The 17,042-nt window shown below is 31.5% G+C and overlaps 1 protein-coding gene across 4 annotated transcripts in view; it reads right to left on the bottom strand.

The window, feature by feature from the left end:
- The window catches only part of LOC129965637 (potassium voltage-gated channel protein Shal-like), a 226,446-nt gene that overhangs the window by 38,176 nt on the left and 171,228 nt on the right, over positions 1-17,042 (bottom strand). For 2 of the 4 annotated variants that reach the window (XM_056079703.1, XM_056079704.1), the window contains exons 3-4: positions 16,344-16,526; positions 4,785-4,931 (exon numbers count right to left, since the gene is read on the bottom strand). In XM_056079703.1, the coding sequence (XP_055935678.1) occupies positions 4,785-4,931; positions 16,344-16,526 (330 nt within the window). The remainder of the gene's footprint in view (positions 1-4,784; positions 4,932-16,343; positions 16,527-17,042) is intronic. The other 2 variants (XM_056079705.1, XM_056079706.1) reach the window with 1 other exon arrangement.

Raw genomic sequence — 17,042 nt, 5'->3', positions numbered from 1 at the left:
GATCTTACCAAATAATGAACAGAGATTTCATGAGGGAACATAACAGACGTGTTATGCTGTAACTTTTAGAATATATTTCTGCGGAATCCAGTTTTCTAGCACATTGAAATAAGGATATAGATGGGAATTTCAAGAACTAAACGTATTAAAAATTAAAATTGAATTTTCACCCCAAAAGATTTCTCTGAATTCATTTTCGGTTAGAAATCAATCATAAATTTTCGAAAAAAAAAACATTGTTACTTGGTCAATCGATTATCTAATTTGAAGCCATTATACACAAATACCAAGCATACGTATTCTTCAACCGCATTCAATGAAGTGCGGGATTAACTTGAGCTAGAAAAAGTAAAAAAATCAACCCGCATTCTTCACAGGCAAGATAAAATTTCGAATGTTATTTTCAAATTGTTCTGATCGAAGAGACTCTGAAAAAATCTTTTAGATAGTGATAAAAAAAAAATCAAAGTAAATATTTAGTCTGGAATGTTTTCTGTATTCTCAGTGTATGGATTCAAAATATGGAAAGTGCCGAGAGCAAGCTTCTAGCGATATGTGTGGACCTTCCCGACTCCCACTCGCCATTGTAACAAATGACAACGATCGAACATGTCGAAGTAGCTTTGTAAATGAACACATTCTTGATATAAGCATTTAATTAGTCGGTGGAAAGACTATCTCGTTCGCCATTAAAGCCTGGTGTAAATTTTGAACTTTCTTGATAGAGGAGGTAAGGCCTTGAGCATCCCTGTAAAGATATTCGAGCCAAAGCAGCCCTCAGTATCCCTCCAAGGAAAGAGATGTGCATGCGTTTCCATATATATTGACGACAACTTAATTGCACATATAAAAAGACTATCAGAAATATATTACATAAAGTTCATATTTAATTTGAGATTCAAAACTTCCTACACAAAGCACATTTGCATTAGCACAATATCACCATTTTATAAAATAAAGATAGTTCATTAAATTGAGGAGTATTCCCTAAATATCGTTGTTGTTTCTAATGGCACTTGCCATGGACAATCTCGTTGACGATGTCAGCGATTTTTAGCCAAGGGAGCGTCTCTTGTTTTAGTAGCACCAACTAGGGCCAAGAGTACGTCTTAGCTACTTACGCATCACATTCGCTTGCACAGCCCCTTTTTACAGGGGGCACATTCAGACATCTCACAGATAGAACAGATGAAGAACAACCATGCCCAAATCGGGACTCGAACCCAGGACGCCCAGATCACAAGGAAGATGGGCTACCCCTATGCCAGGACGCGGGCTCACAAAATATGTTTTAAATCGGCGCAAAAACTATACTTCTGCAAAAATCAATAATGTATTAAAATTTTGGGGAATTCAATTTTTTTAAACTTCATTTTCATTTTCTTGTATGCAAAACATAGAGAAAGTATTGCAATCGTCAATAAATTCGAACTCGAGATTTTGGCTGCATGTTTACGACCTCTCTGAATTAGGAAAACACATTTTTAGCATTATGCCTCAAAAGTGCTTTGAGCTTGGCAGATGAAATGTAATGTACGGTCTTTGCATAAAATGTGTAGATTTTATCAAATTTTGAGTGAAATCCATTCAAATGAAGTCTACCTGCCCGACTGTTAACTGACAAGCAAACAGAACTAGATGAAAAAAATTAGGAACACACATTTAATATCTAAAGTGCAGATACCTGTCAACGCCTTTATTAGAGCATGCTGGAGAATTTTTTTACGTATGAGAGTTTTCAAATGTTACGATTGATTTTATTTGTGTGTGTGTGTGTGTGTGTGTGTGTGTGTGTGTGTGTGTGTGTGTGTGTGTGTGTGTGTGTGTGTGTGTGTGTGTGTGTGTGTGTGTGTGTGTGTGTGTGTAATTATTCAGTTCTAACAAAGAAAACAATGGACACTAATTCAAGAAAAAGTCTCGCTGAAAAAAGCAGCCTCCCACTATCCCAAAAAGAAAGGTGACATGTACTTTCTCTTAAAAGAATTCAATAATCCATATATATTACACACAATAGTTTTATGCCTTTAGAAATTAAGAGTGATTTTTTTTCAAAATCAGCAGGAAAAGGTAAATTAAAAGAGTACCACATATTTTAAGAAAATTCGATGCATTTAAGAAAACTGAAAAGTTAATAATCTGGTTTTATTTGGAAACATGAAATTGTAAAAAAATAATAATATATTTCAGCGAAAAATAAATTCAGGCGCCGAATATTTTTTTACAAATATGTCTCACTTTTATAGAATTAGAATACAAATAAATAATTTTGTTTGAAAAAAAAATTATTTTTATTGCTCATGTTCATATCATTTTGAATTTTTTTTTTTAATATTAGTTGATTGCAAATTATACAAATTTGTAACAAATTATAAGGTTGCAAATTATAAGACATCCATTAAAAATTGACCGAAATAATTTAAAGTAATAATAAATTTCAATCAAAAAATTAAAGCAACCGATCTTCAAATTCAATTCCCCTCAAATTTCTCTCCGGATTGACAAAATTTTGAAAGACATTGGGACATATTAAGTCCAGCTTTTTAAATTTCAATAATTTTTGTAATTATTGATTACATTGTTTTTTTAAATGAATTAATTTTGAATTGTAAAGAATTCTTTAATAACAAACATTTAGCCAGAAATTATTATTTTTTCTTTTTCGCTTTGCAAATATAAAAAAAAAATCCTCAACAGAAACGACATAAATTTAAAATTATTTTGAAAACATTCAATTAATTTAAAATTATACTAATTTTTTTAAAGAATCATACCAATGAAATATTCAAATATTCATTAAAATATTTTGACAAAAAGTGACAAAAGCAAGTTTTGTAAAAGAAAAAAATAAATAAAATAAAATAAACCTTTGAAAAAGCGTAATAATCTGTCCGCCTTCAAATGGTTAGAGTTACTTTATTGCAATTCATTATTTACAAAATTGCTCTTATATCATTTGAGGATACATTTTGAAATCTTCCTTTCTCATTGTTCTTGCATTTAACCACTTGCGCTGGCAAAATTCACATATGTCACATATGTGCGCACTTTAAACTGGCTACTCCGGCCCACCTGAAGACACACGGAAAAAACTGAATGACCGAACCACCGAAACAGCAACACTGGCGGGAACTGTGGTTGAATCCTAAGTGCCATCGCCGGCCAAGGTACAACACTTCCCTTCAGAAGTACATCCCGTCATCGATGAGAGGAACCGATCCCCACCTTTTTCTGTCTCCACCAGGGTGACGAGAACCAACCACTATGCCGGAAGCTTCTAATCCTCAATTACGAATTACACCAGTGGGAGTATTATCAAATTGTAATTTGCAGAGAGGCCACATAAAGTATTTGACACTTTACAGAAAGCGCAAATCGAATAAGGTTTTAAATACAAAATTCTAATTTCTGGTATAAGATTGTGCTCCTGAAAATTATACTTCCGCTTTCTATCTCAATCGACTGGTGGCGAATATCATTTTTAGATCTGTAATAATGGCCTGCCAATGTGTACAACACGCAGTTGGTGATTTTGTCACAAAAGCTTTTCGATGTGCGTGGCAAGTCTTTCCATGTAAGGGGTTAATCTATCTCACTGCTCGTCTAATTCCACAGAGACTATTAAATCATGAGAGACAAATGCAATTTCCTTGTCAACCAGGTTGCAATGAATTTTAATTCTCATCTTTTGATGACTTTATTAAGTTTGTTTAGAAAAATATAAACGATTTTATGTTGTACTAAAGCTCTCACCCTGAATTGAGGCTTAACAGAATAAGATTAGTTTTCATATTAAGGGCACCAATTAGCATTTTATGAATTTCTGGGCTATTAATTTTTGAAGGGCATCATTACATTTGCTTGTTTCTAGTTCAAAGTGACCTTTAAGTACCCCTTGTTTGAGCTCATAAAAGTAGTCATTACCGTCTAGAGATTTTACAATAATAAAATTAACTTAATGAAAGAAAGCAAAAAGTTCAAAATGTTGCATGTCATTCTCTGTATTTTCCATTCATTTGCATGCTAATCTTGAAGTTATGTTCCTGATTATTATGTAGCTTATAAAAATATCTGATTAATTAGAAGTTTCTAATAGCAATGAAAAGCTTTTTACTTTTACCAGTTGGATCAGCAGGGTAAACCTCTAAACATTTTTTTGTTCAACACAAAGCCCTGCTTAAAAATTCACAGAAATTCGCCATCCATAAGTTAATCCATGTAACATTATTAATGCATAAAAGACACTTTTATAATTTAAAAAACACGCCAATTTACATTCTAATAAGCTAAGATCCTTTGTATGGAACGCATTCAAAATAATGTCATTTCTCTTCTGGGAAAATCATGGAATTTTATTCCGTGCCCATTATCCCTCATTAGTCCCTTCCCTCACACACTGGGTGTGGAAAGTTTACTAGATGATAGGACATAAACTAACTACGTGTGAAATAAAGAACAGCAGTACATCAAGTGACAACTATTACAGCAAACTACAGTTTATAACCGCCTCCATTTTGGACTGCCATTAAAAAAGACCACGATAATGGAAAAATGATCCCCCCCCCCCTTTAAATGATTATTAGTTCAACTAACCAGTAGTTATTCGGAATTAATGCAGTTTAAAAAAGATATCAAAACATTATTCTCGATTTACTGATTCTATCTGCGGTGTGATCTAGCTGGTGTATATTTGATTTGCGTGATTTAAGAGACACGGGTGTTTTGAGAAAGGACCTCGTTGCATGTGAGTGAGACAAGAGAGACAGTGAGTTGGAGAGGGGACTCACCTGATACTTTTTCCGTCGTCCACAGCAGGAGCGGAAGAGCCTCTTGTCGTGGAAGGAGAGGGTAGGGGTGGGTGAAAGGGGGGGCGTCGACGAAGGGCGATTCGGCTGGCCGTTGTATGGAACCTCCAGCTCCACGAACTGTCGGTCCTGAAACAACAAAATCACTCAGCACAGAAATGTCTACAGCACAGAAAAAGGAGCCAATTCACATAATGTCACTGTCATATGACAAAAGTCGTTGCTCATGATAATGTCGATTGTTCGACTTCACATAATCGTATGCTGTGCTGGAATGTCATGCCATATTTTGTGGTACAAAATGAATGGATTCTAAAATGAAATAGGGCATAATAAATGAGAATTTGCCAGCTGGCACTGTCATGTAGCACGTTTCTGAATATGAGCCAGCAAAAATCTTGGTTCTCCTTTGGTTAGGCAGTTGGTTAATATACTGAATATATCCGTCGAAACCACAAGAATTTTTAGTCAATGACAGACCTCGAATTGAAATGTGTTTTTTTATCATATCTGCAAATTATGCATCCACTAATGATAGCAGTTCCTTTGTATTTTTAATACAAAAAGTATACATGGACTGTCAATGGAGAAAATGGGATACAGACTCTTTAGCAACTCAACACCAATCTTGTTCCAAAAAGAATACCATCTTTGCACCCACTTTTTAAAACAAACTCAACGATTACCACAGAAAAGATAAACACACAGACGTGTTGTTGTCGTTTACACGACTTAAAAAGGAAATGAATACTGACTTACCCACATGATGTTGTTGATTTTTTTCAGATTAAAACTGAATTTGTCCCTGGGAAGAGATGTAGATTAGAATCAAGTTCTAATCAATGTGATCATAAATGTTCTTTCTAAGTGCTTTGTCTAAAATTTTTATATATGTGTTTATAAATAATAAAAAAAGACAGACTCCGGCATCATTTTTAAACTGAATGCGATACATTTTTTCGGGGACTACAATACGTGATTAACAACCAAATTATGGATTCTATGCTGTGATTCTTAGAGTTGACATAGGTCTCTCAGATTAAATATTTGATATACTAATTAAATCGTTTGCTGAAGCTTGTAAACAATGAACACAGTTACAGCTAAATGGAAGACTATTAAACATTTAAAGAAATTTGTTAAGGGAAGGATCCGAAGGATAATTGATTTACCAATTAATAAAAAATTTATTTAACTAAATAAAGTAGAATCTCTATATTATTTTTTAAATGAGTTATTTGAGAAAATTGATGAATTAAAGAGGCTAGATAATGGATTAGAAACTGTTATTAATCTTAATGATTTAGATGGGGAACTAACTGCTAGTGATAAATATCGAAAAAATGGTATATTTCTTGAAAAGCAAAATTTAAGAGTTATATAATTTTAACAGAAACAGAATTAAATGTTACTCGAAGAAACAAAACTTGAGATAATAATAAGGAAAATAAAGTTACGAAATCGCTAGAAAGGTGCGTTTTTAATGAATACAGTATTATTAGTATTTATAATTACTACAAATTGCTGCAAACAGCTAAATATTTGGAATTCATTTGAAACGGCTGTACACAATAATTCCCTTTCTAAAATAAAAATTGCAAATTGTAAAACCCAATGAACGAGAAGCAGCTCCAGCTGGAGTTTTGCTCTCAGTGAATTTTTCATTACATTAATTAAAGAGTGGTTCGGATAGCCAGAAATTAGTTTTTCTTCTCACATGGCTTGTACTCATTAAATCATATCTAATAAAACAGAGCTAAGAAAAATGTGTTGAGATACAAGTTAGACCGTTAAAATTTCTAAATTTTCGCTACTCACACTTAACTATAGTCTTCCCTACCCAATAATAGTGCGAAATATTCATGAATAGAAAAATTTGCAGTATAATAAACAGCGAAGGCCGAGAAAAACTATTTAAAATGAAAAATTTAGTTAATCGATTGGGAAAAAAAAAGGATGAAGTCGCGAAACATGCCTTTTATTAAGGATTAAATTATGTATCAAGAGTTTCGGTTCTCGAACTTTTAGACAGCTGTAAAAAGAAATCACTTTTTAATCCAAAACGTGTTTCAGCATCTGCATTAGCCACTACTGCCTAAAAAATGTTTTGTATTTTGTTTTGAAGCATATAAGAATTATGAAAGCGGAAGAAAAAAAAAACGTTTCTATAGTTCAAGACATCAATATAATTAGATGAACCTTTCTGTATTGTAGTTAAGAGTGCATATCAAAGAAAAGGGGAATCTAATTAGATAGATGCTCTGAATATCAGGCTTGAGTCATGGCAGCGAACGCGTTAAATGAAAGAATATTTTGGTATTTAAATAATTCTGTTTAAAATCTCCTTTAGGTGAATTAACACTATTTTGAATTACACAAAACACTAAAAATTGCATAATTTTGTTTTACCATTTTGCGAACTTATTACATAAGGAATTTTTTAAAGGAATATGCGCCTTATGTCAATTAGGATATTGCGCGCATACAACAAAAGTACCGAAATATTAAAATCATCCGTTGTGAACAAAAGGTTAGAATATGAGAATAAAATGAGTAAAAAAAATATGAGAGTAAATTCCAAGTTGGAAAAAGCTACCATGTATGGCTTTAATTTTCTTGAATGCATTCTTTCTATTAAAATCTATCGTTATATTAAATTTAATTATTTCTATTAAAATCTATCGTTATATTAAATTTAATTATTTCTATTAAAATCTATCGTTATATTAAATTTAATTATTTCTATTAAAATCTATCGTTATATTCTATTAAAATATATCGTTAAAATCTATCGTTACTCAACAGAAATTTGGTAAATTATCCCTATTAATAAAAATAAATCACATTTATGTGGTTATGTAATATTATCGATTTGTTCCAGTTGAACCTCAAAATGTAAAACTTCACCAAAGAATCAGGAATCATAAATAGAAGAATGAAGTCTATTTTTACACCCCTCCCATTTCAGTTCTTCCAAAATGTTACAAGCCGTTGTTTAATACATTGTCGTCTTTGCATTCCATTCAAGAGGCGTTTACAATCTTTGCATGCATTAAACCAAGGTTATCCATGAGTAAAAAAATTAAGTTCCTTGAAAGCGGATTCCATCTATCATTCGTTAACTCATACCGCAGTCACTATCTTCCAGGAAGAAGTAATGAAATAAATATCAGGCTTAAGAACTCTTTTAGCCCTACTTTTTTCTTTCTTTCTAAAAATATTATTTTAAACGTTAAATTATACATCTCCCCACACATACACACAAAAAAAATCGGAGCATTTATTATAACTATTTTTTCGATATAGTTCTTATGCAAGAAATAAGGAGATTTTTGAAAACAACTCTAATTTCAATAAGGGATGATTTTTAAGAAATCAAAAAGTTACGACTAATTTCACTTGCGGAGGAAAAGTATACATGTGCTTAAATAATCGTGTTTCAAATAACTTCGTATCTTAAATATCTCTGAGAAATTTCAGAAATCTAATTTGTAATTTTGATTGGATTGGAGTTTTGAATTTTTATGGAGAAGATACAAAGTTGACCTGCTGAGCTATAAACAAGTGGTATGTGTATATTGCCATACGATCTATTAAATAAAACAATTCCATAAGGTTAAAATACAAACAACGTTCTACACTTATAAGAAAAAGCACATAAAGTTTAAAGGAAAAAGATGTTAAAATTATGACTCCAATTACGGAAAAAATTCCGAGTTTAAAAGCCTTATGATATTCATATAAAATGGATAAAATTTATAGCTCTTAAAAACTAAAGATATTCCTGAGAGGGTATTCCCTCACCAATTCACGCATTTCTAATGTTAATGAATTAAAAAACCGCACACGATAAGAATTAAATTTAGGACACTGAATTAAAATGTGTAAAACTGTAAGATTAACATTGCAATCTGATCACATCGGTGCTCGCTGACTAAACAGAAGATGTTTGTGGGTAAGGAGAGTGTTGTTGTTGTTTCTAATGGCACTTGTCATAGACAAGCCCACTGACTTTAGAAGTCAGTGATTTTAAGCCAAGAGTGCGTCTCTTGTTTTTCAGTAGCGCCATCTAGGGCCAAGAGTACGACTTAACTGCACACACGTCACGAAGGCGAGTGTGACCATCGAATAAATATGAATAAAAATAACTCACTTTTTTAGGTAACCATCGTCATTTCACAATTCACAATTAAATAATTAATCACACACATACACACACACACACACACACACACACACACACACACACACACACACACACACACATATATATATATATATATAACATCTCTTAATCTAATTCAAATCTTAATTAATCACATATTTTTTTTCTTAGCTTAGCCCATGTTACTTTCTTCTAAAGTTTTCTCTTATTTCCTAATCCAAATTCATTTTTTTTATTCAATTATTTCTAACATACGTTCAAAAATTGCTGACACTTGCAATTTCTCATGATCCGAGAGCGGGTATAAAAATCCCTAACGAATACGACATAATTTCAAAAATATCCAAAATTCCCTTTCTAAATTGACACGAGTCAAAGAAATCTCTATCAGAATCTCTTAGTAAATGATCTAAGTGAAAAATAAATTAACTAATTATCACTATCTTCTTATGTAGTGGTGTAAATATGCGCGTTTCATTTGTACAAAGCATGCAAGAAAAGGAAAATGAAGTTATATTCCCAGTTTGCTATATAATACACACACATATATATAGCATACTCTATAATACACATATATATTGCATGCTCTATAACACACATATATATTGCATGCTCTATAACGCACATATATATAGCATCCTTAATATAAACGGTATTTTATCACAAAGAATAATAAATATAATATCCCTTTCAAATCTTTCGAGCAATTCAATAGTGAACATTTACCACATTACTAATAAATGATTATGTACTTTTTAATTTTAATTCCTACTAAAGTAACTGATGACATATTTTGTAATCAATATTTTTTTTTAGAATATTCACAATTTGATATTAAAAAGTAGAGTTTCCAATTTTTTTTTTTTTTTTCATATAAATCAGCCAGTCCGTAACATTTCTTAGAAGATAATGCTCCTCTCAGTTATCTGTAACTGGTTACCTTCCAGGTTCTTCTCTTCATTTGATGGCAGAGTTAATGTCTGAACACCTTTCAGCTGTTTTTTTTAAAATTAACTTATTGTTTTTGGGTTAAAACTTAGCAATCCATCGCAACAATAATCAAAGTCATTTTTTTAACGCTCCAATGCTAGCATTCTTTTTTTTTTTTTACCTTTATTAATCCGAATTCTCCAAATAACAAAATATTTCGCACATGTACAAGAAGAAATAGTTCTATTCTTTAATTTATTTCAAATGTATCGAATTTATTCGATAATATCGAATATAACACTCGCTAATCTCAACTCAAGACTTTATTCAAGAAACTAAACCTTACATCTGTTTTTATCCACAAGACGAAATGACTCGAATCTTCAAGATTTAGAAAGATACAGAAATTATAAGAACATTCTAGAACAAATGAGAAATAACAGAAAGTAAATTTATAACAAAACAATTTTTAAGCACCTTGCCTGCAGTCAGATACGAATCGCGAACTGACGCTTTCAGTTCACAATATTCTACCTCCGAGCCATTCAGTCCGCACTAGAACAAGATTCGATATAATATTTGTAATAAATCTGAACTTTCTAGCTTTTTTTATGTGGAGTGACAAAAAAGAAAAAAACATTATGCTAGATTAAATGAAAATAAGTCAAAAATATTAAAGGATTTATTTGTATTTATGGATATATCTATAAATAAATTAAAATATCCTATTACAAAAAAATATTCCATGGAATGACAAAACTGTCTAGGTTGGCATTACACTGAATAAGCATTTAATAATTAAAAAAGCATATTCAGGAAATAAGAAAAGGAAAAAAGATACAAGGTTTTCCCCAATTCTTTACCACAAGTCTCGTAAAAATACAAACTCCTGATCCAAAGATCATGATGCTAAGGACCTCACATTTCCTATCCAGCCCCAAACTGAGTAACTGCTGTAAAAACCTAGAATGTGACGATTCGGTAACATGACGTGATTTGTTCCAAACAAGCGTTTCAATCTAGGCACGATAAATACATTTCATAAGAAATTATCAAAATGATTTTTCGATAAATTTGCTAAAAGCGATAACATACCAATAAAGGAAATTGAGATGTATCATACAAGTGTCAAGCTTGACTTTCAATCCAGAATTTTGCCGCAAATATTTTACTGCAAACATGCTATTTACTTTCATTATCTTCTCTCTAATTTCTCAAGCAAATCCTAATTTCTGCATATTTAAATTCTCTTAAGAACGACCACTTGCTAAGTAATTTCATCACGATGTTACTACCTTTTTCATTTGCTATGTTTGGAGGTAAAGAACTTCATGTCCCCGTACTCCATGATCATCTCTCGAACAGGAAAAAAAAAGTTATTTGGAAAAAGCTTGAATTTGTAAACTGAGCGAAAATAAACGAAAGAGGAAATTTTCATCAGAAATAATATTTAGCCAAACCTGCTTAACAAAATCGCCAGAAGTTGGAAAGTTTCAGCAAAGCGAGCAGAAGCAGCTCGTTCCGTGAAGATTGTGCCGTTCGTCAAAAGTTGCTCGGAAGAAAGACGCATGGACGTTTGTTTTGACAGGAGGTTATTGAGTAAAACGGATATCTGGATTTTTCGCACTTACTTAAGATAACAGTTCTTCTCTCATCGCTCTCTGCACCGTTTCCGAGAACAAGATCCGTTTAATGAGGATAACGAAGAGACTTTTGCAATGGAAGAAAAAAAGAAAAAGGCATTTTTCAATTTTTTTTCTTGCCTCCGAGAGCGTAAACTGTTTAGGGTAAATGATATTTTTAGGCGATTCTTTTTCGAAACAGAATAATTCATTTTTGTTTTTCTGCTAAGCCTGTAGGAACTTTTGACAAGTTCTATTTTCATATATTGAAATGAGGTATTTTTCCTGCATTGTTATATATATATTATATATAACTTCAGAAATATCAGCCTGCTTTTGTAGCACACATGCCTCTTGACATTATTATAAAACAGCTTTCCTTCTATTTCGATTAGTTGTTCGACCACCCTGCCACCATTGTGGTCGATTGCTGTCTTAAGCATAACTCTTCCGTAACTTTGGCCGATTCACCAAACTGACATCCTCTTCGAGGCAATTGGACCTCAGCCATAAAGTGGTCAATCATAGACCTTCCTCCTCATCTATCTTCCCATACATCTATCTTCCTGTAAAACAAAGAGCAGACCGACACTTTAAGAAAATCTATTAGAAATTCTCAATATTTCACCAAATTCTCGATGCCATCCATCAATCTCTCTCCAAACACTTTAAAACTTTCAAATAGTTGATTAAAAATTGAAAATTTTCAACATGATTAGCTGATCTGTCCGTATTTGTAAATGCTGAGTATACTTTCTAACATAATTGCTGTAAAATATATTATTATAAAGCAATTTTCATCCACAAAATGAATCGTTTTTTATCCATCTAGCAGCTTATTTCTCAAGGTAATTTCTTTCGAGGACTATATTTCGTTTCAATAATTTCCAGCTTTTGATGCGTATGATTTAATAATCTGCATATTTTAGATAATAAAATCCTTAGTTAAGTTTAACTTATAGGTAGAAATTGTGATTTGAATACATTTCAATGCGTGATTTATAATATTTTGAAATGTTACTTAAAAAAAAAAAACCCAAGTTTTGCAAAGAAAATGAAAGCAGAACTGAAGGGAAAAAGCTTTTAATACTATACAAATATTCATTAAAAGAAAGAAATATTACGATGTGAATAAGCTTCATTTACAGGCATAAATTCCCTACCAATCATACGTGAGCTGCAAAAATATAATTATGTTTAAAAATATAATTAATACTGCAACCATATAATTATGTTTCATTTAATCTATGAAGATTCTATTAGACACTTTCCAAACTAACTACAAGTGAAGGCTGATGTATTAATTTATAAATTGGTTAATCATGCAAAAAAGATAATTCCTCTTTCAATGCACTCATTATATGCAAAAACTATTCCCAAATTATTGATTATGTAAAAATGTTGCTTGATAAAATCAAACAGAAATGAAATAACTTCCATTATTTTGCAATCAGTCTCTATAAAGGGATTACAGAGAATGGGTATGGGCGTATAGAGGCGAATAAAATATTATTATATTTTTATACATTCCGGATCTACCGGGTAATACTTCTTAAATTTGATTAAAAGAAGCGAAATAAACTCTGTAATTCATCTTTAAGATGCCCAGAGTACTCATACGCATTTTCTCATTTCTTTGTATCATTAGTAATTGGTATTTACAATGGAATATACCAGACAAAAATTCTGGTAAGATTTGACTTATTTCTGAAATAAAAACGCTAAATACCAACATCAAAATACTTAAAACATAATTGGAGCAATGATGAATATTAATGATGGCACACAAAAAAACTATAAACTATCAAATTAAATACCTAATTAAAAACATTTAACCAGTTAAATGCGGAATTAATTTTTTTAAATCCCTCAAATCTCCCTTTCTAAAGTCAAGCGATGACGCACATACACTTCGAACGCAATACAAAAAGTCGCATAGTAAAATTTACAAAAAATTAAAATAAAGCGAATAAGATTTCATTTTTATTAGATTAAAATTTACACACTGAGCGAACCAAAATGAAGATTATACAAGTAGTAAAAAATGGAGGACACTGGTTGTATTGTTTATCCCAGGGCTGTAGAAAACTATAAATTACTTAAAAGTCCAGAGAACTTTATTGAAATCAATACGGTTGACAACACTCAAAAAAGGAAAGAAAGACACCTATCAAATACTGAAAGCTTTGCTATGAAACAGTGGATGACAACGGCAAAATATCAAGCCTATAATCAGTTTTTCGCAGTTTTACAAATCTGCGAAAGATGCATAATAATTTCAATGGTCCTCCCTTGTGCTATTATTTGTTATGTATAGATAATCTGTAATTTTTCGAGAGAGCGCATATATATATATATATATATATATATATATATATATATATATATATATATATATATATATATATATATATATATATATAATCATAAATGGGCTAAAAAGAATCAGTTACCAGAGAAAAGGAGTATATTGTATCCAAAAAAAAGTAAAAATCAATAATATCAAATTGTAATAAAATACACGTTGAATTTTGGATAAAAATTACCTTACGATATTAGTTTAAAGTAGACTCTAAATATTTAAACAGACAGATAATAGAAGTGCCAAGACGTGTTATAAGACCACCTTTAGATCTGCCTTGTACTGTTCGTATTTCGGCGAAACGTAAAGGTGTTTGTTGATTTTTCAGATATATCATAACTTGTTCATACACAAAACAAATAGAAGGCGATTCTAAAATTAGAATAAAGACATATGGATATCAGGCATACAGAAATAAGTCATTTGTGCATCAGAGCATAGGATTACAATGAACCAATAGAAGTGGCTCTTGTCAGTGAATTTCTGAAAAAAACATGCATAGAGTCCAAAGCAAATTTAATGAAATACAAATTCATCATAGCATACCAACATGATTGTAGAAGCATTTAACATCACATGTCATACATTAACATACTAGGCATAATGGCGGACTTCCAAATAGGCAGCATCCTACAAAAGCTAGACTGAGAGAAACTACAGGCAGATTAGTTAAAAAGATGGTATTATCATACTAGCCAAACCTATTAGCACTAGATATTACATTGATATCTTAATACTAGCCATGCAATATCGTGAAGATATCTTGAAAATATTATAGATATTTTGTAATCATGCGACAGATAAATTTGTAAAAAAACATGAAGTATATGAGTTTTTAAAAATATTATGACTTTATTTACATTTTAACAAGCGTAATTGGTCCTGTTTGTTTCATTACATTCCTTCAGTTATTACATCATTCGTAAATACCAAGCGTTGCTTATACAAAATTATGTGCTAAGATGGGTGGCACGCAGTCATTACTCTTAAACTACTGATGGTGTTAAAATAAACAGAAAACATATGAATTTTCTCTAACTTAATAAAATAAAAATTATCTCTTAAAAACTCTAACTTAATAAAATATAATTCGTGTTATTTTTGCATTTATTTCAAGATTTTAAGAAACAAAATAATTTTTTTGAGAAATACATAATAATTTAAAAGATAATGTCGTAAGCTCATAAAACTCATTTTACACTGGAAGCTACAATTTTCAAAAACCTATAACTTTGGCAATTATAATGAGAATCTATAAAATTTAATTTTATGATGATAAAGCAATTCAGCAAAAAGAATAATAGCCATAATGGCAAAATCTAATATAGTAGTTAATTAACAAAATTAATTAATTTAATAATTACCTACTAAACCAATTCCGAGAATTAATTAACTACTACCCACGATCTAATGATGCAAATAAATTAATTGTGTTAATTAAATCATTCAGTTTCCAATCAATCCATTGGAAGAAAGCTGTCTTCTCGAATCATTTCCATAAACATCAATTTTGTTAAGATACGATAATAAATAACAAAGTATCAGAAGGTGTTCCTCTTCTTTCCTTACATTTGTATTTTTATTTTTTATTCAATTAACACATTACACATTATTTCATTCACAAATCACTAACAGAATATTTCCAATTCATAATTTATTATTGATCAATGATTGACTTCGTATTTTTCGTTCAGGCCACATCAGTTATCATTGACTGACAATGTAATTTACGTTCTGACTGAATGAATCATTGATGGCTGATGATACTACTTTTCAAAAAATCATACTCTCTTAATGAAGTTCAATCAGGACATCGCAAAATAATACACCAAAATACATGCAGTCTTTATCGCAACTTTATGTAGATCTCTGATTGTCAGCATATCAAAGAAATCGGATATCGCCTGCTATGAGAAGGGCCCAAAATCAATTCGATGCTTATGAAATAACGTGTATAAACATGTGTGGTACACTTTATTTGAAATTTCATTTTCTTTTATTTAATTCATTAACAGGAAGTTCCGTAATATTTATGGCACCTTTTTTATTGCTAAATTAACCTAATCTGCATGTTTTTTATTAAGATCTGACTGAAGGTATGAGTGCTTTCTTACAGAGCATTGAATGCTTCAAATAGTGAACGCAATTGAAGCTTTGCGAGACGTCAAATTTCTCAGCGCTTTTTCTGTTTTGATGGGAATATCTTTTATTGGCGTCTGAATGATACATTGTGACTAAATTCCGAATTAATCAAGGTAGCTGTGACTTCAAATAAACTTTGAAAACAACGTGATACAGAAGTTCACTTATTGTGTAATTTATTAATACCGAACTGAAAAAGAATCGATTCACTCATTAACTGTTAAGAAGGGATATTATATTAGGGAATGAAAATGAGGTTGAAGAAGGAGTCAGATCAAGATTGTTAGTAGGAATTATATACGGAGTAAAGTGGATCTTACCGTGGTTTTCTCGAGGCATCTCAGCAGATGGTGATGCTGGAGTTCGAAGATGTCCTCCGGGAAGTCGTCCACTTCTTGTCCGCTTTCCTGGGCGGCAATCCTCGCCTCGGCAGCCTTCTTTTTGCTCACGAACGCAGCGCCGCTCGTCACCTTCGCGATACGGATTCGGGCCATGCGAGCCTTCTGCAAGAGAAGAAAAAACACAAGTGTCAGTACAGAACAACTCTGAATTAATTCCCATTCATTTCTCCCTTTTTATTCTGGTAATAATTCCATTCTTAATTTATTTCGGAATGAAGAAGCAAAGACAAGCTTTGAAATCACACTTTCTTTTTCGCCATCACTATTTTCACCGATTCTAATATATTTTATCTAAAATTTGAAGGTTCAGTCACAATTTATTAGAAACATACCATAATAGCTTGTGTTTTTAGGAATCTACTTTACACAAATGTATTCTGTTATGCCCTTCAAATAAAATTAAAATGATCAAAGTGAACTTTGAATGAGTGTGTGCGCGTGAGTTCGCTGTTTTACATTTTATAGATAAAACTTTTCTTTACGTTTGTTTGATAAAGGATTCCATACTACAATAGATTCCTATAGTCATCTGAACATAGTCGGAGAGCACAGTTATCGATGATGAGAAAAGGCGCCTACCAATATTAGTGCTGCCACAAACTATCTTGAAACGGAGAC

The sequence above is a fragment of the Argiope bruennichi genome, chromosome 4, assembly GCF_947563725.1.
Source record: "Argiope bruennichi chromosome 4, qqArgBrue1.1, whole genome shotgun sequence".
NCBI classification, from domain to species: Eukaryota; Metazoa; Arthropoda; class Arachnida; order Araneae; family Araneidae; genus Argiope; species Argiope bruennichi.
The sequence above is the reverse complement of the archived record's forward strand: the minus strand, read 5'-3'. Positions and strand labels throughout refer to the sequence as shown.